The sequence below is a fragment of the Pelophylax lessonae genome, assembly GCF_965119305.1.
Source record: "Pelophylax lessonae genome assembly, chromosome: 1".
Classification (NCBI taxonomy): Eukaryota; Metazoa; Chordata; class Amphibia; order Anura; family Ranidae; genus Pelophylax; species Pelophylax lessonae.
In genome coordinates this window covers 372,273,692-372,300,233 of record NC_138768.1, presented here as the reverse complement: position 1 = coordinate 372,300,233, position 26,542 = coordinate 372,273,692, and the positions used below count along the sequence as shown (strand labels likewise).

Genomic DNA, 26,542 nt, shown 5'->3' with positions numbered 1-26,542 from the left:
CATCAAGATGTATTTGAAAAGGTGAGCACTGGTACTCTTCCTCCTCATCATCCGTACGATTGTGCTATAGACTTGCAACCTGGTGCCATTCCCCCTCGTGGCAGGGTTTATCCTCTTTCGGTTGCGTAGAATAAGGCCATGGAGGAGTAAGTTGCGGATGGTGATGCCCTTTGGCCTGTGCAATGGGCCCGCTGTCTTCCAGGAGTTCATCAATGATATCTTTCATGATATGTTGCAGCAAGTAGTCTATTTGGACGACATCATGATTTACTCGGACTTCATTGAATCACACTACTTGGATGTCGGAAGGGTGCTACAACGGTTACGTGAGAATGGCTTTTCTGTAAGCTTGAGAAATGGGAATTCCACCTGTCTCAGGTTGCCTTCTTGGGCTACATCATTTCTGCTGAAGGGTTCTCCATGGACCCCCAGAAGGTTTCCACTGTTCTACAATGGCCTCGCCCCAGTGGTTTCCGTTCCATTCAGCGTTTCCTTGGGTTTGCCAACTACTATCGGAAATTTATCAGGACCTTTTCCTCTTTGGCCAAACACTATCTCAGATATGACCAAAAGGGCAGCGTTTCCCACAATGGGATGCCTGCTGCCATCCAAGCTTTCGAGGCCCTCAAGTCTGCTTTTGCTTCGGCTCCTATTCTGTCTCATCCCAATCCTGGTTTGCCCTTTGTCCTAGAGTTGGATGCGTCTGAGTCGGGAATAGGCGCCCTCCTGTCTCAGTGTCTTACACCTGATGGACCCTTAATTCCTTGTGGGTTCTACTCCAAGAAGCTGTCTCCAGCTAAATGCAATTACGAGATTGGAAACAGAGAGCTTTTTGCCATTATCTTAGCTCTCAAGAAGTGGAGACACTTGCTTGAAGGTTCTGTGGTTCCAGTTCTTATTTCCACCAATCAGAAGAATCTGAAGTATCTCTCGGAGGCCAAGAGGTTCACACCCCATCAGGCCAGATGGCCCTTATTCTTGTCTCGTTTTACCTATGTGGTCTCCTATTTGCCCGGCTCCAAGAATGTTAAGGCTGATGCCTTGTCTTGCCAGTATTCTGAGTTGTCTATTAAGGACTCCGTGCAGACACCGGTCAAACCTTCAGATCATATCCTGGCTGCTATCCGCACCAACTTATCCTCTCCTCTTGGGGAACAGATCTTGGCTGCCAAACCTGATGCTCCCACAGAGAGACCTTCTGGCAAATGTTTTGTACCTGAGGGGTTGTGCATCAGACTGTTGCAAACGTACCACAATTCTAAGACTGACGGTCATCCTGGTAAGAGCCAGATGTCCTGGGCTATTTCCTGTCAGTTCTGGTGGCCATCTCTCCACACCGATGTTGCTGCGTATGTGGCTGCTTGTTTGGTCTGTTCCCAGAACAAATCTTCTCCGCACCTTCCCTTGGGCCTACTGCATCCCATTCGCCCCTGGTCTCACCTGGCCATGGATTTTATTGTTGAACTTCCCGCGTCTCGTGGTTGCACGGTTTTCCTCATGGTTGTTGACCGGTTCTCCAAAATGTGCCACTGTGTTCAGTTTAAGAGGCTCCCTACCGCTCAGGAGCTTGCCTCAGTTTTTGCCAGGGAGGTCTTCCGTTTACACTGGTTGCCTTAATAGATTGTCTCGGACTGTGGGAGCCAGTTTGTCTCTAGGTCCTGATGCGCCTTTTGCCCCCAGTTGGGTATTCGACTCTCCTTCTCCTTGGCCTACCAATTGCAGTCCAATGGTGCCGCTGAGCGTTCCAACCAAGCTCCGGAGCAATTTCTCCGCTGAGGTTAGCAGCATCTTGGATTATCGTCTGTTCTGAGGTCAGGTTCAATACCTGGTGCACTGGAAGGGTTATGGCCCTGAGGAGCGCTCCTGGGTTCCCTCCGCTGATGTTCATGCTCCCGCCCTTCTCTGCGATTTCCATGCTCGCTTTCCTCAGAAACCGCTTTTTGCTCCGCGGAGGAGGGGCCGTTGAGGGGAGTGTACTGTCAAGGTCTTACCTTGTCCTCCTGTTGGCAGCCATCTTGGACATGTGCAGACCGCTGCTTCTTATAAACTCTGATATCATCATCACTTGCTTGCTCCCTGGGTGTCACATAGTGATGATGATTTTGCACACCTGACCATATCAATCACCTGATGGGTTGCAGTCCTCGCCCCTGCGTTTGTGTCCAAGGTGCATCACTGCGCAGACGACCCGGCATCGGAAGTCTACCTGTTTCTGGACTCTACCCCCTCTAGGCAGACTACTGTCTTCTAGACTCGACCCTGGCTTGGATGACTACCCTCTTCTGGACTTGACCCCGGCTTGTTCCCCATCTCGCTTCCACTCTTGCTGTGTGTTTATTGTTCTTTGCTCCAATAAACTGCTTTATTTTACCTGCATCCTCGTGTGGTCTGGTTTCCTGGCACCCTGACAGAGTGTTCGCTGTTGGGCTTCCTTCCACCAGGCTTGTTGTGAACTGCTTTTCCTTAACTTTAATAGAAATTCCACTATTTGCACCTGGACTGTGTGTGTATTTTTACCTCTGCACCATACTGTACACACCCAAATCCCCCCCCCCCCCCCAGACTGACAATGCAGCTAACAATTAAGCCAAGCGCTCACTCCAAAGGGGATGACCGGCGTGCTGCTCTCCTCAGGCAGGGAACTCCAACATGGGTACATGAAAGAAAAGAAAAATGATGGAGCAACAGAGAGACCTTTGGACAGCTGCATTGTCACATGAAAAGAAAAGAAAAAGGAGGCGCAAACACCTAGTGCATTACCCGTGGTCACCATATAAAATATTTTAATAAAATGCCAAATGCATATTCGCAGACAAGGAGAATGATAAAAATAAAAATCACATAACAAGAATCCACCACACATGGAATGGAACATGTCCTTATAGATAGGACCGCTAACGTGTTTCGGGAGTCAAGCTCCCTTCATCAGAGCATTAGCGGTCCTATCTATAAGGACATGTTCCATTTCATGTGTGGTGGATTCTTGTTATGCGATTTTTATCATTCTTATTGTCTGTGAGTATGCATTTGGCATTTTATTAAAATATTTTATATGGTGACCATGGGTAATGCACTAGGTGTTTGCGTCTCCTTTTTTCTTTTCATTCATGTGACAATGCAGCTGTCCAAAGGTCTCTCTGTTGCTCCATTCTCCAGAGCGGAGGTATACTAATTTAGGAAGGGTGTTACTGGCTGGATCACAAGGTGAAAACAGGGGAAAAAATCCTAAAAAAAGAAAACTAATGCAACAACCACATGTAGTTATTGGTAAGCTGTAATATACTGTATTACATTTTTGGTTTTGGGTATAATATTGCTTTAACATTTTTGTCAGGTTTTATTTCCATGTCCCCATTTCTTACATTCTGGCTCTGTGACACCAATACAAACAAAGGGGGAATGATTGTCTGCGACAGGAAAGCACGGACAGCAATATAGACAAAGCCAGAAGTTCCAGCCCTTCCTTACTCTTCTAAAAATGTTTTTTATGTATCTTCATTGGAAAGATTTCTCATCACTTTGTGTCTGGACAGCAAGTGATGGGAAACCTCTCCAATATGTACACATATGGCCATAAAAACTGACACAGACACTTACCCTTAATTTTAAATATACAGAGTAAGCACACCACATACCAAGCATGCTTTTACAATAAAGTTGTACTCGGACTATAAACATGATTATACAATAGGTAGAAATATCCAAGTAAGTATAATTCAGCAAAGGTTTATTGCCTGATGTGACATAATTGAAAATCCTATTGTATAATTGTATAATTTGTATTATTTATTGCATAATTGTGCCTATACACTGAATACAACTTTATTGGAAAACTTTTCTTGGTATGTGGTGTGCTTACTCTATATATTTAAAAAGATTATACTATCAGGTTGATACACTGAGGAGTTTTATTGTTGTTTGCAAAATAGTCTAGATATTAGTGATGTGCATACATTTCTTGATAATTACAAGCTCCAAGCTCCCTTTCCAATTCTGTGCACAAAAAAAATAAAGTTTTTTAGGTGGAGTTGAGCTTTAAAAAGTCAGTGCACTAAAATCTATTTAAAATTGCAAGAGTTACCTATTCGGCCAGTACTCTTTCTTTCCACCTATCTGGGGGCCTCAATCCTGATACAAAAGCAATGTTCCCACCACTGCTGTTGCATTCATCATTTATAAAATAAGCCATAAACATAACAAGGATCATAGGACCTGCTGAAGCTGCTGCAACAGATAAGCAGACCTAGGGACTCATGCGCATGAGTCCTAATGCTGGGGTCCCGCAGTGACATAAAGAGATCATCTGGGCCCATTAACATTTTGCCATTCATCTGCATTCCATTAAAGTAGTAAAACCCCCTTATGTATACTCAGTGAAATGACTAGTCTCAGGTGATACACAGAAATAAAACAAAACCACTTAACTTGTACCTGTTTATCTGCAGCCTTTCTCCTCTACAGCAGTTCATAGTACACACTGTACATGGCATTGGTAAGCTTCAGCAGGCACGGGGCTTGGATTGGATATCACACACTGCACAGTATAGAATAGGGAACTTTGTGTAATCTGACACCAGATTGGAGGGAATGGATACACCTACCTTCAGAGTCTCATAGGGAAACGTGCACAGCTGAGGCTGTCAATCCCCTTCTGTGTGCTGGGGGAGGGGGGCGGGACGTCTCCCAGGATTGCTTGGTGTCAGCATAGACTGTCAGAAGTGACTCATGCAGATAGCAGAGGAATAACATAGCAGACAGGAATTACTCTAGGTGTTTTGGGTTGAGGCAAATACATACTATATTAGGATATGCTTTTTTAATTTTTAATTTCAGGGGTTTACAACCACTTTAACACATCATGCTAAGCGCTAACGAGTGTTGCACAAAGTCAGTCTATTTAAATGAATGGGCTGCCAATGCAACCAGAACTGATAAAAAGAATCATGTCAATGGGAAATGCAAATTTTGTTCAATGTAGTTTGAGTGCTTTGTGGTGTGCTGCACTGCATCAGTGCATTAGGGTGCCTTTAAAAAGAAAAAAAAAAAAAAAAAAAGCTAACACACACAATGTTTCAGCCCTCTGGCAATTTTTTAAAAGTACATTTGTTTTGGGTGGACTGACTACAACTCGAGTCCCAGGGTTTTCTCTCTTAATCCTCTTGAGTCCCAGATGTCTTTTCATTTCCAAGATATCTCAGATACGCACCTTAAAGCCCAACTCCGGGCAATTTTTTTCCCCCATGCAGTGGTGCTTTGCCTGGGTTAATGGCTAGTTTTGTCTAGGGGTGATTACAGAACCCATACTCACCTGATCCTTTGATCCTCCAGAAAATGGCGACCCCCCCAACGTCCAGTGGTGGAATGTTCCTAGCGTCTTCATGTCCACAGCCGGTCTATGGGAGTGATGATGTCAGGAACAGTCCCCACAAGACCACTGGCCAGTAGGGGGGCAGGAACCGAAGGGACTGGTCATGCGCTGGGAGGTTTGGAGGATTAGGTGAGTATATCTTGGCTTTCCAAATCCTCAGACAAAGAGGAGCAGTTAACCCACTGCACAACCCCACTGCATGGGATAAAAACCGCCTGAAGTGCAGCTTTAAACTTTTTAGTATTTGTCTACTCCAACGTATTATATGTACTTTTTAGACAGATAGGGTTTTATTTGATATCAGAATCGCATACTTATATTTTTTATTTACTTTTTTTTTTTTTTTTTTTTAAGGAAATTGTAAAAATTAGAAAAAAAGAGGCATTATTTACACACACCCTGTATATTTACCCCAAAATATGGGTCCCAAAGTCTGTTGATTAAAATATCATGTTTTTTTTTTATGTAACATAAAGCTCATAGTGAATGTTTGCATTTAACACTAGAAGAGCTATATTCCCCTTTCAATCTACATTGCCATGAACACAGGGAAAAATGTTTGGTTTTAGCTGGCAGCACACCTTATCTTAATATACTAAAAATTTGAAAGGTTCCATTCTTTTTTAATGGCGTTCACCACAGCAGGTGGCATCGCCATGTCTTGTGATGCATGTGACGTTCACCACACTACACTGCAGTAAAGGCGCATTTCCTGCTACAGTAATAGTAAGTTGGGGTGCCATTCAAAATAAATGGAACTGCAATGCAGTTTCTACAAGGCACAAATATAGATGGCCCTAACTATTTGCAAATGTTCTGTAACTTATGGCTAGCTGTGGTTAGACATATCACTGAACCAAGCTCGGTCATAAGTATATTTGTTTTTTTTCAGTTCAATATGGTGCCACTTTTGCTGTCATATGGTGTGCTTCTAAAGATGGATTAAAATTCTACTACGATAAATTCAATAAACTGGGATAAATACAGGAAAGGAAATATCAAAAGATCCTCACTGAGAAGCAGATTCCATTGGATTGAGGTCTTGGTATTGGGGCCAATGATAATAATCGTATGACCTCGACCCTATCAGTTAAAGTCCACTTAAACTGCTGCAGCAGTCTCTTATTGTAGACCCGTAACACTTGGTAGATTGCTGACCTAAAAGATTTATCTAGGGATTAGTGAATTGGAGTTCTAGTCTGTATGGTGAGGCTTACAACATGATTGTAACTGCAGAGAATTTTCATTAAGGCTTTATTTCAAGATCACTGGAATTATATAAGAGTGACGTTACACACAACCTACTCTGCGCTATGCATCTCTTTTTTTTGGTCCCGGTTATAATAGCGTTTTTAAAACCCGGCATTACGATTAGGTTGTGTTATAGCCATCATGCATGGTTTAACTAGATAACAGCAGCTGCTTACAGATGTGAGATCAAAAGTCGCAGGCAGGCGCAGCGGTTCACCCAGTCACAACTTGATGCAGAGGTGGAGTGACAGAGGCAGCATGAGGTACAAGAAATATTTTACTATTCTAGAGGCTGCCATTGGCATCACCCCCCTGAATAAGAGAGAACTGCTTCCAGAGGGAAGACATGCAAATCTGTGGCAGTATGCAGGGTAAGGCAAGAAACAACTGGTCCTTTGAGTTTGTTCTCTGTGTTTTCATCATTGGACATTGCACACACACCTCCTCGTCAACATTTCTCAAGTATATAGCTGTTTGTCCAATTGTGTACATATGTGTTCGAGTTTGTCAGGAATAAATATTGTCTCACTCCTGTTAGTCGTTATTTGTGCTGGATTAAAATGCTTCCCCCTCCCTAACTCATGTGCATTATAATGATTACATATTTGTAAGATATTAGTCTGATTGTACTGTAAAAGCCTGAAATGTAATGGTTGATTTTCTAACATATAAGTGCTGCGTGTAGTCAAATTAAAGGCAATAAAAACAATGCAGAGATGCCATTTCTTAGGCTGGCCATACATTATACCATTTTCTTATTCAATTTCCTTTAGATTTACCTTCAACTATGTAGTGCAGGGTCTGCTTGATTGCATACAAATTGAAAGTGATTAGGTTTGACCTTATATTATATGGTTTTGGTAAATCTAAATAAGAAAATGGTATAATGTATGGCCAGCCTAAGGTTCCTTCTGATGCAATAATTAAAAGCAACCTAGTGTACTTTAATTTAACATAAAAAAGCAACTTCCCTATAATTAAGAACATTATCTAAAAATGATTTGAATCAGAAAGGGCGCACTTGTGCTTTTATTAGTCAACTGGACAATCGAGACTACTGTATCTCAATGAAAAGGATTGTTCTGAAAAAGCAGAAATTTAGTAAAAAAAATAAAAATGAATTAAAATCTAATTAAAGGCTAATTTATTAATAAAACCCATTCATTTTGAGTGGGCTGCCAATGCACCACAGTTTGCCCAAAATCAGACCTGACCCTTTTTTTTTGTTATGTAATGCATTACACATTACTAGGCATTGTGGTGGGTTACAACGCATGTGTATTGGGGTGCCATTAAAAATGAAAGGCACCGTTACGGATAACGAGCGCTATCGTAACACAAAACTGGTATTCGGCCCTTATACATTTTTTATGTATTCGGGCAGGTGGAACATGGGTTATTTTAGGATTGTGAAATAGGACACAGCTAAAAATACAGACATATCACAGCATGTCTATAAAGGTTCTCATTTATCCAGGTCTCGCTAGTAGTAGTTAGTCACATTCAGTCGGACTTGTTCTGTAATGGTGAGGATGTTGCTTTGCAGCTTATTCAAGCAGCTTTTTTGGTTCTAATTGGTGTCAGTGTATGTTATTCATGCAACAAGAAAATAAAAATAAGCAGTGAACACAGAAGAGAAAATGTTTTAAAGCAGAAAATGCATTTATAAAGAAGAAAACATGTAAATTATCACATTTCTATATGCTAAAATTAAACTCATAGTGTTTGAGTACCGAGATATATAGAGTAATAATACAATGCTGCATTGGAACAACCAGACCATTTTTTTTAAACAAATTACTAATAATGACAACTACCGTTTTTTTCTATGTCTTTTAGTAATTTATACAGTGGGTACGGAAAGTATTCAGACCCCCTTAAATTTTTTACTCTTTGTTATATTGCAGCCATTTGCTAAAATCATTTAGGTTCATTCTTCTTCCTCATGAATGTACACATAGCACCCCATACTGACAGAAAAACACAGAATTGTTGACATTGTTGCAGATTTATTAAAAAAGAAAAACTGAAATATCACATGGTCCTAAGTATTCAGACCCTTTGCTCAGTATTTAGTAGAAGCCCCCTTTTGATCTAATACAGCCAGGAGTCTTTTTGGGAAAGATGCAACAAGTTTTTTACACCTGGATTTGGGGATCCTCTGCCATTCCTCCTTGCAGATCCTCTCCAGTTCTGTCAGGTTGGATGGTAAACGTTTGTGGACAGCCATTTTTAGGTCTCTCCAGAGATGCTCAATTGGGTTTAAGTCAGGGCTCTGGCTGGGCCATTCAAGAACAGTCACGGAGTTGTTGTGAAGCCACTCCTTCGTTATTTTAGCTGTGTGCTTATGGTCATTGTCTTGTTGGAAGGTAAACCTTCGGCCCAGTCTGAGGTCCAGAGCACTCTGGAGAAGGTTTTTGTCCAGGATATCCCTGTACTTGGCCGCATTCATCTTTCCCTCGATTGCAACCAGTCGTCCTGTCCCTGCAGCTGAAAAACACCCCCACAGCATGATGCTGCCACCACCATGCTTCACTGTTGGGACTGTATTGGACAGGTGATGAGCAGTGCCTGGTTTTCTCCACACATACCGCTTAGAATTAAGGCCAAAAAGTTATATTTTGGTTTCATCAGACCAGAGAATCTTATTTCTCACCATCTTGGAGTCCTTCAGGTGTTTTTTTAGCAAACTCCATGCAGGCTTTCATGTGTCTTACACTGAGGAGAGGCTTCCGTCGGGCCACTCTGCCATAAAGCCCCGACTGGTGGAGGGCTGCAGTGATGGTTGACTTTCTACAATTTTCTCCCATCTCCTGACTGCATCTCTGGAGCTCAGCCACAGTGATCTTTGGGTTGTTCTTTACCTCTCTCACCAAGGCTCTTCTCCCCCGATAGCTCAGTTTGGCCGGACGGCCAGCTCTAGGAAGGGTTCTGGTCCTCCCAAACGTCTTCCATTTGAGGATTATGGAGGCCACTGTGCTCTTAGGAACCTTAAGTGCAGCAGAAATATTTTTGTAACCTTGGCCAGATCTGTGCCTTGCCACAATTCTGTCTCTGAGCTCTTCAGGCAGTTCCTTTGACCTCGTGATCCTCATTTGCTCTGACATGCATTGTGATCTGGAAGGTCTTATATAGACAGGTGTGTGGCTTTCCTAATCAAGTCCAATCAGTATAATCAAACACAGCTGGACTCAAATGAAGGTGTAGAACCATCTCAAGGATGATCAGAAGAAATGGAAAGCACCTGAGTTAAATATATGAGTGTCACAGCAAAGGGTCTGAATACTTAGGACCATGTGATATTTCAGTTTTTCTTTTTTAATAAATCTGCAACAATGTCAACAATTCTGTGTTTTTCTGTCAGTATGGGGTGCTATGTGTACATTCATGAGGAAGAAGAATGAACTTAAATGATTTTAGCAAATGGCTGCAATATAACAGAGTGAAAAATTTAAGGGGGTCTGAATACTTTCCGTACCCACTGTATATACTGTATACAGTACATTTGGTTTCTGGAAAAAAAGAGAGCGATTTATAAATAATTTAAATACAATATATATTGACGGTTATTCAACCATGATAAAATGAAATTTGGGTATCACCCATTACACTTTCTTCACTTTATCCACTTCTCATGTGTACATTTTTTGAAATATTTTAGGCAAAGGACCACAGTATTACCCAGCGCATGTGAGTGGTACACAGACCCACGCTGGAAGGCTCCGCCAAAGCACGTGACTGGGCCAACACACAAGACATCTCGCAGCAGATTGCTTCACCAGGTATGGCCCATATCTTCACCTTTTGACTGCATTGCTTTTAAGACCTTTTCAGTTAACTTAATAAATGAAAATATAGGCACCACAATGTAGTAGTCTCCCCCATCAGCAAATTAGAATTGTATATAGTGTGTTTGGTGTAGAGTGGAAAATGCTGCATAAAGTTTAAATTTCCTCTGATTTAAAATACAACAGACAGAATACAAGAACCATGGATTTGCGTCACACATTTGCCACATTTTTTTGTTTCCTGGCCCACCAAATGCAGCCTATTTTTTTAAAAAAAAATTAGGCAACTATTAGATAGGTTTACCAATTATTGTGTTAATTCTTCTAATACATCTCATTCACATGGGCGCAAAGGTCAGTACACCACTAAAAAGTAGCAAATTTCTACCCATAGGAGTCCAAGGGGTTGCGTGCCGCCTCCTGTAAAAATCAATGTCAGGCTGCGGTTGTATGCTGGTTACCAAACATCAAAGTGCTTGCATGCCTACAGGGATGGATGTGTGCCCCTGGACATAGAGAGTTTTTTCCCAGGGAAGTTTAATATTCTCTGTATACATATAAATGCGGTTGGATGTGCAGTTACAGCCGCAGCTTGCCATTGATTCGTCCCAGGTACAGATATTTGCTAATTTTCTTTTTTTATAGTGTATGTGAGTGAGCCTTTTAAATGGTTTTAGAGACCCCCATCCCTCTACAGAATCTACATAAATACCTAAAATGATGTTTCATACAGTAATAATATAAATACTTCTGAAATTGTTTCTGCTTATCTTGAACTATCATTCACCAAACCAAATTATTCAACAAATGTGTTCATTTAGGACCTAATCTAGAGGTGGATATGGTCTAGGGCACAAATTCCCCTTACTGAACAATATAAAATGGGTTGAAGAGAGATTATGGAAAACATAGTTCCCTGTACTTGTTCAAGTCATCGTGACCTTTCCCACCTTATCTGCCCACTGCTAGTAGGACGTGCAGAATGCCAGGCTCATGCCAAGTTCAAGCTCTTATGTGCCTGCCAACAGTTGCCACATTTAAAGGCGAAATATAGTGTATTTTCAGTAAGTTAACATTTTTCAGTATAATTGCTGAAATCCTGCTGGATATTGCTAAAAGCTTTTGCAATGTTACAGCCAACATCCCCATCAAACTAAAAAGTTAGGCTTGGGTTCCCCAACCCCTCTTACCTTGTATGCTTGCATTCAGATCTCATATTTAGCAAAGAGCAGCTCCCCACTGCCTGGCTCTCTGACACCCTGGGTAGTGTTTATATAATTTTTTTCTGCCAACGCATGTGCTGCAGTGCACATGCATGACCATAGGCCCTACAGAATGAATGAGAGAGTCAAGGCACCCAGACTAGAGTGAAAGGATGCTTTAAAGTGAACTTGTGAGAACTATCAAGATACTAAGTTAACAATGCTAGCTTATGAAAAAAATGACAGTATCATTTGTTAGCAAGAACATATAACTTTTATTAGCCATTAATACTTCCCATTGCTCCAATTAGGAGACTGCACAACCACTGTTTGCACAGCCATAAGCACATACCCAGGTGACAACGTCTGGGTCTGATATGTTGCCCATGCACCAGTCAGTGCTGTATTTTGGCCTAGGCCAACAAGGCCCAGGCCTAGGGCGGCACTTTGCAGGGGGGCAGCACAAAAGCCACCCCCCACCTTAGACTCTATTGGCCACTGGTTGCTAGAGCTGCCTCTCTCACCCCCCCTCTCTCTCTCTCACTCACCCTCTCTCACCCACCCCCCTCTCTCTAGCTCTCTCACCCCTCCTCTCTCTCTCCCTCACCTCTCTTTCTCTCTCATCCCCCTCTCTTATCCCCCTTCTCTCTCTCTCTCATCCCCCTTTCTCATCCCCCCTCCCTCTCTCTCTTTCTCTCTCACCCCCTCTCTCTTATCCCCCCTCTCTCTCTCTCTCTCATCCCCCTTTCTCATCCCCTCTCTCTCTCTATCCCCCTCCCTCTCTCTCTTTCTCTCTCATCCCCCCCTCTCTCTCTCTCATCCCCCTCTTTCATCCTCCCTCTCTATTCCCCCCTCTTTCTCATCCCCCCACTCTATTCCACCTCGCTCTCACACCCCCCTCTCTCTCTCATCCCCGCTCTCACTCTCCCTCACCCGACCCCTCTCTCTCTCTCTCTCTCTCTCTCTCTCTCCAACCCCCTCTCACCCCCCCCCCCCTCTTGTGAGATCTCAGGGGTTCATGCTGGGACTCTCTCTCCCTCACCTCTCTCTTTCTCTCTCATCCCCCTCTCTTATCCCCCTTCTCTCTCTCTCTCATCCCCCTTTCTCATCCCCCCTCCCTCTCTCTCTTTCTCTCTCACCCCCTCTCTCTTATCCCCCCTCTCTCTCTCTCTCTCTCATCCCCCTTTCTCATCCCCTCTCTCTCTCTCTCTATCCCCCTCCCTCCCTCTCTCTCTTTCTCTCTCATCCCCCCCTCTCTCTCTCTTATCCCCCTCTTTCATCCTCCCTCTCTATTCCCCCCTCTTTCTCATCCCCCCACTCTATTCCACCTCGCTCTCACACCCCCCTCTCTCTCTCTCTCTCTCTCTCATCCCCGCTCTCACCCGACCCCTCTCTCTCTCTCTCTCTCTCTCTCCAACCCCCTCTCACCCCCCCCCTCTTGTGAGATCTCAGGGGTTCATGCTGGGACTTGTAGTCCTTAAATTTTGGAGGGAGTCACATCTGTTAAAAAAGAAGTGGGGCAAATTTACATAGGAGGGGGCGCCCAATTTTAGTCTTGCCTAGGGCAGCACAAAACCTAAATACACCACTGGCACCAGTGTATCATAGATTGCCTAAATTATTTCAGTAAACAGTATGTGCTAACAGCGTATGCTGTCGGCCATCTGCCAAAACAGTTATTTTAGGAACTTGTCCTCGTCCTCTTTGGGAGGAAAGATAAATATTCAATACTCCATGTATAGGGGGAGTGTGCGACAGTGCTGGTGCTTAGTGATTGGCCACTCTAGCTTCCAGTGCTGTCCCATGAAAACAGAGAGCATGTTAAGGAGAAGGAAGGTGTGGTCCTGTGGGGGCCATCATTAAAGTGAACTTGTTGCTTAGCCCTGCATAGCCAAAAACAGATTCTCCTTATGGACCAATGCATATTTTTGGAGATTCTGGTTTTAAACTGGGCTTTAACCGCTTCAGCCCTTAGGCCATATGTATAAAGCCTCGGGAGGAAACTGTTATACCAGGGACATGGTTGCAACTGCAGACCCAGCTGGTGAACTTCTTTCATGTAAAAGTGATCCCTTATTTTTTCTCGGAAGGGATACACCCCCCCCCCTCCTTGCCGCCGTTCTTGCGCTCTCCTGTCCCATCGGGGAGCCCGAGACTGCTGCAAGTGGTCAGGTCGGCTGAAACCCTTGAAGGGAAGAAGAAAGATCAGGGATCTAACTGCCTCAGATCTCTCAATAAAAAGTACCTGTCATTGCCCAAGCTACAGTTTCAGAAGGGATGGTATTAATCCCTTGTAATAGCAAATAAGTTTAAAAAAAAAAAAGATAGTGTAAAAAAAAATAAATAATAAAATATGAAAAAAAAATAAAGTGCCCCTTTTCTGTCAGATTAGCAAACCTGTCAGATCAGCTGGAAGTTCAGGAACGGAAATGACATTCCGGATCAAAAATACTTACTGCGCATGCGGTCTACTGCTAGCAGGTTTTCTAATCTGACAGAACACCTGCAGTCAGAAGACGGCAGTAGACATCTTGTTACACCCAGCCAAGTCTTGAATTTCAGACTCATTATAGCAAAAAAGTGAGCAATTATGCTAATGTACAGTATTTTGAAACCTGTCAGACTGTTTTAATGTTTAATTTTGAAAGCCTCCAGTCAGAAGGTGGCGACAGCCATCTTGGTACACCCCGCACTGCTCAGCGTCAAACTTCTAGGCTTTCAAAATGGAACATCAAAACAGTCTCAAAGGTTTCAAAATACTGTTAATAAGCATACATAATTACTTTATTGCTATAATGAGTCTGAAATTCAAGATTTGGCAGGTTGTAACAAGATGTCCGCTGCCGCCTTCTGACTGCAGGTGTCAGATTAGCAAACCTGCTGGCGTTGGAACGCATATGCAGTACGTATTTTTGGTAAGTCAGTTGACAGAACATCACTTACGTTAGCTGATCTGACAGGTTTTGAACATATGTTGCATAGTTATTATTTATTATTCACTTGTCTAATTAATATATATTTGTTTGGTGGGAGGATATCATTTTTTCTCCAAACACCTTTAGAGATATTTATATTTATAGATTTGCACACTACTTGTTTGCACTGTGTTTTGAGTTGTTTGATCTGACAGGCTTGCTAACCTGACATATTACCCCCACCCTTTAATGCTCACACACAAATGCAAATGAGCAGTTATGTCCTGCATGCATATTTAACCACTTTAAGACCGGAGGATTTGGCTGCTCAATGACCAGGCCCTATTTTGCGATTCGGCACTGCGTGATTTTAACGGACAATTGTGCAGTCATTCGACGCTGTACCCAAACAAAATTGACGTCATTTTTTCCCCACAAATAGAGCTTGGTGGTATTTGATCACCTGTGCAATTTTTTTTTTTTTTTCCATTTTGTTTTTTAATCTTTATTTTCAAACAGTACACAGAAAAAAAGAAGCACATCAGGCGTATGCAGTATATAACATAAACAAGCAAACGGATGCTCTATATCTCAGTAAACCGTGACCATCTACTAGAGAAGAAACTTGCTCAGAACAACCTTTAGAATAGTGTTCCATGGCATGTATACTATAGGGTACCAAAGCCAAGGGGACCCCAAAGAAATCAAATATGTGCCCGATGAGAGACCCGCCCTTGTATTCCATAGAACAATCAAGAAAAAGCTTAACCATGTGAGCTAAATGTAGAAAATGAACAAAAGAAAAATTAACAGCAAGGAAAAAAGGGGCGGGGGATGTTGGATGGGGTGTATGTGTAGGAAGTGGGGGGGGGGGTGGGGAATAGGGATATGCGTGAGGCCTGGATTGTGTGGTCACTTTCTGATGCAGCGTACATAACCATGCAAACATGTTTGTATAGCGATCAACAAATATTTAAAAAGGGGCACTTTACTCTATCCTGGCATCTCAACGATGAGTGGTTGCTTGTGGGCTGAAGCTCCACCGCCTTCTTAGATCTAAATTGGAAAGCTCTCTCCAGAGGAGTTTTCTTCAACGTAGGCATATATTTCTCTCCCCCTTTATTATTATTTACATCAGCATTTACAGAAAGGGGGCAGCATTGTGTCAAGTAGTCTAGTAAGTCTATACACGTTTGTAGTTAAAAAAAAAAAAGGAATTATACCAATGATTAATAGCGAAAGGCCTGCTTTTGAAGAATTAGTGAAGAACAGGCATTTGTGCAATCTAAATCTCTACTCTATAAATGTTGCAATATTGAAACCTTACCTCCCAGGGATAGACATGTGTGCTGCTAGTTACTTGAATTCTTTCCCTGCATGACCAAAATATCAGCTCATGGAATTGCTATAAGGCTCCCCAGGGGGTGATTTAACTCTTGCCCAAGTTCAGGGCAAATAAATGAATTTTTAGAGTGCTGGTGAAGGGTTAAACGCAATAATGTCCTTTACACTTTCATGTAATGCCGGGAGCACTTCTGTTATACGAGACAGGTTTTGTAAATCTTTTTATCAGCAGTGATTTTAGGCAGCCTTACATCCTGACACCTAATCTGACATTTCTGCTGGACCAGGGAAAGAATACAAGCAAATCATTGAACATCATCCATCTTCTGAAAGATAAGGCAAACTATAGAAATAATTCAAGAGTGAAGCTAGGGTTATCTAAAAATGCTTATTGGTGAATGGTTCTTCTAAGAAATCCTGTATTTTAGAGAATTAGAGAGGCTACCATTGCTGACCTCCTGAGAATATTACTTGCTTGAGTGGCTTCAGTACTTTCTTTGTTGCCTATTTGAATTATGCATTCAGATAAGAAAGTCAGAACTCCTGATCTGCATCCTTGCTGCAGGGTAAAGTACTTAAGTGACTGGATTAACATTTTTAGGACAGGTCAGCAAGGACATTCTTCATATTCTCCAAATGCAGATTTTTTTTTTTTTTTTTAATGGAGATCAATTTTACGGAGATCAATTTTGCAGAGACCTGAAGAGATTCAAAAACCATAATAGATGATTCACCTGCTTTCTACCCAAATCGAAATAATCAATTTTGGGTGAATTAGCCTTTAGGTGATATTGTCAGGAGCTTTTGTTTCTGTAAATGTATTAAGATCAGCTAGAAGATGGGTTTATGGAGCCATAGGACTTCTCATTGGGAGAGACAGAATGGGTAACCCTCCCCCTTGTAGTGTCATCATGTCTCGGAATAAAAGGAACCTCAGAGTCATTTGGTGGAATGCGATCTATTTCCTTGTCTTGCCTGCCATTTTCATACCCCAGTAGGAACATACGGAGGACCTGGTTATGGCTAATAAGGTTCTTTAATATCTCAACCATAAGAAACACAAAGACCAGGCCGAATAATAAATAACCGATAACCAGGAGCTTGTAGAGTGCTGGCAACCGTTGGCCACTCTGTTCACCAGGTACATAATCTCCAAGGCCAACTGTAGTCAAAGAGATAAAGCAGAAGTACAGGGCATCCACATAACCCCAATTCTCTTCTAGAAAATTGAAGAAAACTGCAGGAATGAAAAAGCAAAAGAGAAACAGGATGGAAATTAGGACCATGGCGTGGATCCACTCTAGCTTTTTATTTGTGGTGTTCCAGCGGCGGTGAAAGTAGCGAAGTGGTTTGTCTCGCAGTAAAACTCTCAATTTCTGAGCAACAATAGATAAGAAAGATAAGGTAAATGGGATTCCAATGATGGAGTAAAATACACAAAATACCTTTCCACTCAGCGAGATGGGAAAGGGATGTCCATAACCAATAGTGGTTAGGGTGGTCCCAGTAAAGAAGAGAGAAGATACAAAGTCCCATTTGACCTCAAAGCCTGATATATTTCTCAGGACTGACACACCAAAGCTTTTGACCAGCAGAGCTGTACGCAAGAAATCCTCCAGTTTCTCCTCAGACAGACATGGGTGGGTTTCTAGGAAATCATCCCACATGCTCAGCACCTTCTCCCTCAGCTGGTCCTCATATGGTTGTTCCAGGACAGAAAAGATAAAAGCTCCAACAACTAAGTACAGCATATAGATGCCCAGCAGTAAGACAAGGCATTGGCAGCTTATCATATTGCGGTGAAGCTGGGCTATTTGGAGCTAGCTATCCTATCTGGATCAAACACAAAAATGGCTGTAACAAACCAACAAGAAATTCTGACCTGGACTAGCCCAGTCCAAAAATTCCTGCTCACTCACCTGTGCAATTTTTATTTTTTTGTGATATAAAAAAAAAAAGAGCGACAATTTTGAAAAAATAACAATATTTTTCACATTTTTTTATATGAAATTCCCCCCAAAAAATATGTAAAAATTAAAATTTTTTAACATTTTAGGCCAATTTGTTTTCTGCTACATATTTTTGGTAAAGAAAAATCGCAATAAGCGTATTTTGATTGGTTTGCCCAAAAGTTATTGCGTTTTCTAACTACGGGAAAGATTTATGTCATTTTTATTGTTTTGTTTTTTTTTACTAGTAATGGTGGCGATCTGCGATTTTTTGCGGGACTGCGACAGATCGAACCAATAACTGACATTTTTGACACTTTTGTGGGTACCAGTGACATTACTACAGTAATCAGTGCTAAAAATATGCACTGTTTTTGTAAAAATGACACTGGCAGAAAAGGGATTAACTGTACTGGTGATTAATGGGCCATACACACTATAAGATTTTCTGAAGACTTTTTCCTTTAGATTTACCAAAACCAGATAATATGAGGTCAAACCTAAAACTTTCAATTTGTATGCAATCTGGCAGGCCCTTGCACTACATAGAAAAGGTAAATCTGAAGGAAAAAGTCTTCAGAAAATCTTATAGTGTGTATGGCCCTTAAGGGGTTAAATGTGACCCTAGGGGCGTGATTCTAACTTTAGAGGGGCGTGGCTTGTGAGATCATCAAAGAGACAAGCGATCCTATATAGCAGGATCACATAGCCTCTGTGATCATCTAAGGGAGAATGACCTTCTCTGTCAGCGGCAGGAGATCGCGAGTGGCCAGCGGCCATCGGAGCCGCCGGTCACACGCACTGGCTCCCTAGCTGATGAGCGGGGGCGGGAGCGCGCCCCTAGAGTCTCCTGAGTGAGCGACATAGTACTACGTCGCTTTGCCCAGGAGCGGCTGCCTTCCGCAGTAAAACTGCCGTGGGCGGTCGCTAAGTGGTTAAGAAGTAATTGCACCACACAAGTGAGTTATTGCTGTAAACGTCAGAGTGAGAGCAATAATTCTAGCCCCAGAGCTCATGTTTAAATCTAAACCGGTAACCTGTAAAGGCTTTAAAAGCGTCACCTATGGAGATTTTAAGGTATTTCATGCCGTGCAAAATTTTAACGCGTGACATGTTTGGTATCTATTTACGTGGCACAACATAATCTTTTATATTTTACCCAAATATTAGGTATTATTATGTGTTTTTGTGAAGTAAAATGCATTCACAGTAACTGTATTTTTTCTGAAATGTTGCGTTTTGATAAATGGTAGCGCAAATATCGCAAGATATAAAAAATGCAACAACCTCTATCTCCAGAGACTCTGCTTTCAGAAAATATATAATGTTTGGGGGTTCTAAGTAATTTTCTGTCAAAAAAATGTGAAACTGTTAAATATATGCTGTGTGTGTGTGTGTGTGTGTGTGTGTGTGTGTGTGTATATGTATATGTGTATATATATATATATATATATATATATATATATATATATATATATATATATATATATATATATATACATTATCTTACAAAAGTGAGTAAACCATTCACGTTTTTGTAAATATTTTATTATATCTTTTCATGTGACAACACTGAAGAAATTACACTTTGCTACAATGTAAAGTAGTGAGTGTACAGCTTGTATAAATTTGTGTAAATTTGCTGTTTCCTCAAAATAACTCAACACACAGCCATAATGTATAAACTGCTGGCAACAAGAGTGAGTCCAAATGGGGCCCAAAGTGTCAATATTTTGTGTGGTCACCATTATTTTCCTGCACTGCCTTAACCTTCTTGGGCATGGAGTTCACCGGAGCTTCACAGGTTGCCACTGGAGTCCTCTTCCACTCCTCCATGACGATATCACGGAGCAGGTGGATGTTAGAGACCTTGCACTCCTCCACCTTCTATTTGAGTATGCCCCACGGATGCTCAATAGGGTTTAGGTCTGGAGATATGCTTGGCCAGTCCATCACCTTTACCCTCAGCTACTTTAGCAAGGCAGTAGTTGTCTTGGAGGTGTGTTTGGGGGTCATTATCATGTTGGAATACTGCCCTGCAACCCAGTTTCCGAAGGGAGGGAATCATGCTCTGCTTCAGTATGTCACAGTACATGTTGGCATTCATGGTTCCCTCAATGAACTATAGCTCCCCGGTGCCGGGAGCACTCATGCAGCCCCAGACCATGACTCTCCCACCACCATGCTTGACTGTAGGCAAGACACACTTGTCTTTGTACTCCTCACCTGGTTGCCGCCACACATGGTTGACGCCATATGTTTATCTTGGTCTCATCAGACCACAGGACATGGTTCCAATAATCCATGTCCTTAGCCTGCTTGTCTTCAGCAAGCTGTTTGCAGGCTTTCTTGTGCATCACCTTTAGAAGAGGTTTCCTTCTGGGACGACAGCCATGCAAACCAATTTGATGCAATGTGCGGCGTATGGTCTGAGCACTGACAGGCTGACCTCCCACTCCTTCAACCTCTGCAACAATGCTGATAGCACTCATATGTATATTTCCCAAAGATAACCTCTGGATATGACACTGAGCACATGCACTCAACCTCTTTGGTCAACCATGACGAGGTCTGTTCTGAGTGGTACCTGTCCTGTTAAACCGCTGTATGGTCTTGGCCACTGTGCTGCAGCTCAGTTTCAGTGTCTTGGAAATCTTCTTATAGCCTAGGCCATCTTTATGTAGAGCAACAATTCTTTTTTTTTCTCAAATCCTCAGAGTGCTCTATGCCATGAAATGCCGTGTTGAACTTCCAGTGTCCAGTATGAAAGAATGAGAGCGATAATACCAAATGTAACACACCTGCTCCCCATTCACACCTGAGACCTTGTAACACTAACGAATCACATGACACCAGGGAGGGAAAATGGCTAATTGAGCCCAATTTGGACATTCTCACTTAGGGGTGTACTCACCTTTGTTGCCAGCGGTTTAGACATTAATGGCTGTGTGGTGAGTTATTTTGAGGGGACAGCAATTTTACACTGTCATACAAGCTGTACACTCACTACCTTACAGTGTAGCAAAGTGTCATTGTCACAGTATCTCTGAAGCAGCCCCGTGCAGCGCGTCCTGAGCGTGGCTGGCAAACGACTTCTCTAATAGAAGTCAATGCAAGTCGCCCCCAAAGTAGTGCAGGAACCTTTTTCTAAGTCGGATCGACTTGAGTTGCTCCGATTAGAACGGTTCCATTGCACTGAATGGAGCGCGACTTGTTAGGTGGCTAAGTCGCCTGACAAGTTGCCCCAGTGTGAACCGGGACTAAATGTGACATCTCGGAACAAATGACACTATGCTACAATGTAAAGTAGTGAGTGTACAGCATGTTAAACAGTGTAAATTTGCTGTCCCCTCAAAATAACTCAACACACAGCCATTAATGTCTAAACCACTGGCAACAAAAGTGAGTACACCCCTAAGTGAAAATGTCCAAATCGGTCCCAAATTGTCAATATTTTGTGTGGCCACCATTATTTTCCAGCACTGCCTTAACCCTCTTGAGCATGGAGTTTACCAGAGCTTCACAGGTTGCCACTGGAGTCCTCTTCCACTCCTCCATGACAACATCACATAGCTGGTGAATTTTAGAGACCTTGCGCTCCTCCACCATCCGTTTTAAGGATGCCCCATAAATGCTCAATAGGGTTTAGGTCTGGAGACATGCTTGGCCAGGCCATCACCTTTACCCTCAGCTTCTTTAGCAAGGCAGTGGTCATCTTGGAGGTGTGTTTGGGGTCGTTAACATGTTGGAATACTGCCCTGCTGCCCAGTCTCCGAAGAGAAGGGATCATGCTCTGCTTCAATATGTCACAGTATATGTTAGCATTCATGGTTCCCTCAATGAACTGTAGCTCCCCAGTGCCAGCAGCACTCACGCAGCCCCAGACCATGACCCTCCCACCACCATGCTTGACTGTAGGCAAGACACACTTATCTTTGTACTCCTCACCTGGTTGCCGCCACACACCTTTGACACTATCTAAACCAAATACGTTTATATTGGTCTCATCAGACCACAGGATATGGTTCCAGTAATCCATGTCCTTAGTCTGCTTGTCTTCAGCAAACTGTTCGTGGGATTTCTTGTGCATCATCTTTAGAAGAGGCTTCCTTCTGGAACGACAGTCATGCAGACCAATTTGATGCAGTGTGCGGCGTATGGTCTGAGCACTTACAGGCTGACCCCCCCCCCCCCCTTCAACCTCTGCAGCAATGCTGGCAGCACTCATATGTCTATTCCCCAAAGACAACCTCTGGATATGACGCTGAGCATGTGAACTTAACTTCTTTGGTCAACCATGGCGAGGCATGTTCTGAGTGGTACCTGTCCTTGTAAACCGCTGTTATTGTCTTGGCCACCATGCTGCAGCTCAGTTTCAGGGTCTCTGCAATCTTCTTATAGCCTAGACCATCTTTATGTAGAGCAACAATTCTTTTTTCAGATCCTGAGCGAGTTCTTTGCCATGAGGTGCCATGTTGAAATTCTAGCGACCAGTATGAGAGAGTGAGAGCGATAACACTAAATTTAACACACCTGCTCCCCATTCACACCTGAGACCTTCTAACACTAACAAGTCACATGACACCGGAGAGGGAAAATGGCTAATTGGGCCCAGTTTGGACGTTTTCACTTAAGGGTGTACTCATTTTTGTTGCCAGCAGTTTAGCCATTGAAGGCTGTGTGTTGAGTTATTTTGAGGGGACAGCAAATTTACACTGTTATACAAACTGTACACTCACTACTTTACATTGTAGCAAAGTGTCACATGAAAAGATATAATAAAATATTTACAAAAATGTGAGGGGTGTACTCACTTTTGTGAGATACTGTGTATATATATATATATATATATATATATATATATATATTTAAAGCAAAACTGCAAAGCACACCTGTATGAATTGTGGTGCCCACAAAAGAGATTAATGTGACAATTCCTAAATCTACATATGAAATCGAAGACAGTTCGCAGCACTAACTTTTCTTTAGTCATAAAATTAACCTGTTACAATTAAATTGGAGTAGCAACAGTTTCGAGCCAGCAACAGCCCTTCATCAGGCCAACATACAATTAAATAGTATGAACAGCCTGGTACATAGCGTGAACCAACTGTAAATAGATCCATTTCAAAGTAATTAACCCTTCATATACCATTTAACATCACATCAGTTATAAAGAATCCATATAGCAAGAGTTCAGAAAACTGTAGATTAATATTTTCCCATTAAAAAAAAGTCCTTATTTGTTAAAATAATAACGAGGTTGTAGGTTGTAAATAGGAAGAAAGAGGTGATAATTAAGAAAAATAAAAATAAAAAAAAAACATACCGAAATGTTTTCCTGCTATATTTTTAATTAGCAAAATACCTGACATTTATCTCAAAATATAGTCATCAGAGAGTAGTGTAACACAAGTGCATTTTTTATACAACATAGCAGAGTAGTGAAGCCCAAAGGCAATGCTCACCTTTTAATTTAGGAGAGCTTTTTCTCCCCCTTTTAAAGTTAAGCAGTGTTGCACATGGTTAATAGGAATCTGTTTGCATAGATCTTAAGTGTAGTGCCAAGATAACATTGGTACAAAATGTTGTTTGTATATGCTTGCAAACACATGAACACTCAAAGATATAACACAGGCTTGCCTGGGAATTTGTGATAAGATTCTAGATCAGGTTAGTGGAAGATGATTTTAGTAGTGAGCTATTGTTTGTTGTAAACAGCACCTATGCATTGATCCAAAAATATCCAAGCTTAACCACTTACCCCCACTGGGCACTTAAACCCCCTTCCTAACCAGACCAATTTTCAGCTTTCAGTGCTCTCACATTTTGAATGACAAATACTCATGAAACACTGTACCCATATGAAATGTTCGTCCTTTTTTTCATACAAACAGAGCTTTCTTTTGGTGGTATTTAATCATCATTGGGTTTTTTTATTTTTTCCGCTATAAATGAAAAAAGACCGAAAATTATGTCAAAAAATACATTTTTCTTCATTTCGGTTTTAAAATTTAGCAAATTTAGTAATTTTTCTTCATAAGGTTTGGCCAAAATTTATACTGCTACATATCTTCAGAGAAGCCTATCCTACCAACCCTTAACAAATGTACCTCCTTTTCTCCATCAACCCATCCCCCACAGTTATTGCCTTTTGTTTCACTTGACCCTCCCTTCTAGATTGTAAGCTCTAACGAGCAGGGCCCTCTAGTTCCTCCTGTTTTGAACTGTATTGTAACTGTATTGTCTTCCTTCACATTGTAAAGCGCTGCGCAAACTGTTGGCGCTATATAAATCCTGTATAATAAAAAAAAAATAACCCAAATCAGTATAAATTATTCAGTCTTTGTGAAGGTTATAGAGTCTTCAAGCTATGGTGCCAATCATTGAAAATTGATCACACCTGATGTACTGATGGCCTATCTCATTTCTTGAGACCCTAAAGCCCCGTACACACGCACAGATTGTTGGCCGTAAATTGTTGGCCAACGTCCGATCTGCCGATTGTAGGCTTGTTAGTATGATGCTTCCGACAACCAACTGCGAATTTTCGGCCGAAAAAAATTAGGTGTGCATGCTGTAAAATTTTTGTTGGCCAACAAAAGTCCAGTGCAAGTCTAGAGCACATTTCAACCAACAAACAACACTGGACAAAAGTTGGCCGATCAGTTGGCCAACAATCTGTGCGTGTGTACGGGGCTTTAAGGCTCCTTTCACACTATCCGTCCATCAGACGGATTCCGTTTTTCTCAGTGGGGGATCGAGCCGCTGATCCCCCCACTGAGCAGGAGGATGACTGCTGTGTCTCCGCGCTGTGTGCGGAGACACAGCTGTCAGTTCCCCATGCATCTCTATGGGGGAAATCGGATGGGAACGGACCATCGGTCCGTTCTCATCCGATCCCATCCAATCCGATCTGCTGGACGGATGGAAAATAGGGTTTCCATCCGTCCAGATTTGACGGATCGGATTTCAGCGTACATGTCTCCGCTGACATCCGATCCCCCAAAGAGATGCATGGGGGGACCGTTCAGATCCGCCAAAAAAAACGGAGAGGCGGATCTGAACGGTCTGCCTGTGTGAAAGGGGCCTTAAGCCTCGTACACACGCAACGAATTTCCGCCGACCGGTCGTCCGTCTTTTGTCCAGAGTGGTGTCTGTTGGTTGGAATGTGCTCTAGACTGCACACAAATTTTCCCGCACGACCAAATTCTACTTCAGAAGTGATGTCATGTGTTGGATTGCTTTCTTTGTGTTTTTTCATCTCTGAGCATGCCTAGTCTTGCTCATAAGATTTTTCCCCATCGAAATCTGTACTAATGAGACGAAAATCGGACGTGTTTTGACGGTCGAAAAAATTGTATAGCCTGCACACCAGGATTTTTTCGGCTGAAAAGTCAGAGTCGGTTGTCGGAAGCACCATACTAACAAGCCTAAAATCGGCAGATCGGTCGTCGGACGAACTTTCCCGGCCGAATTTCTACTCGTGTGTACGGGGCTTAACAAGCCAGTAAAGTACAAATACCCCCCAAATGACCCCTTTTTGGAAAGTAGACATCTCAAGGTATTTAGTAAGAGGCATGGTGAGTTTTTTGAAGTTGTCATTTTTTTCCACAATTCTTTGCAAAATTAAGTTTTTTTTTTTTCACAAAATGGTCATATTACCAAGTTAATTCTCACACACTGTATAGGCATACTGGCAACTACACCCCAAAATACATTCTGCTACTCCTCCTAAGTATGGCGATACCACATGTGTGGGACTTTTCCACAGCCTGGCCACATACAGAGGCCCAAAATCCAAGAAACAACTCCAGGTGTTCTAGGAGCAAAAATTACACATATAATTTCCTAACAACCTATAACACTTTTGAAGGCCCCTGGAGCACCAGGACAATGGAAACGCCCACAAAATGACCCCATTTTGGAATGCAAACATCCCAACACATAATCTAGGAGCCATAATGCGTCTTTGGAACATGCCATTTTTTTTTTTTTACACAAGTTTTATTTTTTTACACAAAGTTGTCCATTTATAAGTTATTTCTAACATATAGCATGTACATAGCAAAAATTACACCCCAAAATACATTCTGGTACTCCTCCTCAGTATGGAGATACCACATGTGTGAGACTTTTACACAGCCTAGCCACAGGCAGAGGCCCAACATTCAGGGAGCACCGTCATTTCCTGACTACCCATTACAATTTTGTGAGGCACTGATAAGCACTGTAGTGGCACGGATGAGCACTAATGTGGCATGGATTTGGCACAGATGAGCTCTGATGTGGCATGAGCTCTGATGTGGCACGGATGAGCACTGACGTGGCATGGATGTGGCACGTATGAGCACTGACGTGGCATGGATGTGGCATGGATGAGCACTGACGTGGCATGGATGAGCACTGATGTGGCATGGATGAGCCACAGATGAGCACTGAGGTGGCATGGGTGGGCACAGATGTGGCATCGATGAGGCACGGATGTGGCATGGATGTGGCATAATTGAGGTATGGAGGAGGCAAAGGATGGGTGCAGCTGCAGTCTCTCTCCTCTCCACGCACGCTGTACCGATCATTGTGTACAGTGTACGAGGAGAGGAGAGAACTGAACCAGACATACGCCAGTTTGTTGACAAGTGATCGCTCCGTCATTGGACGGAGCGATCACGTGGTAAAGGGCCGCTGTCTTTGGTCCTTTACCACAATCTTTGATGCGCTGGGT

At 42.4% G+C, this 26,542-nt stretch overlaps 2 protein-coding genes across 2 annotated transcripts in view; one reads left to right on the top strand and one right to left on the bottom strand.

The window, feature by feature from the left end:
* Positions 1-26,542, top strand: part of TJP2 (tight junction protein 2) — a 186,385-nt gene that overhangs the window by 26,557 nt on the left and 133,286 nt on the right. Inside the window, exon 2 of the mRNA XM_082243994.1 lies at positions 10,281-10,401. The gene's annotated coding sequence lies outside the window, so the exon portion shown is untranslated. The remainder of the gene's footprint in view (positions 1-10,280; positions 10,402-26,542) is intronic.
* LOC309544387 (potassium channel subfamily K member 1-like) lies at positions 16,696-17,661 on the bottom strand (the record flags this gene model as incomplete). Its single annotated transcript, XM_082243303.1, has 1 exon — positions 16,696-17,661. The coding sequence occupies one exon, from the start codon at positions 17,659-17,661 to the stop codon at positions 16,696-16,698; it is 966 nt and encodes a 321-aa protein (XP_082099429.1).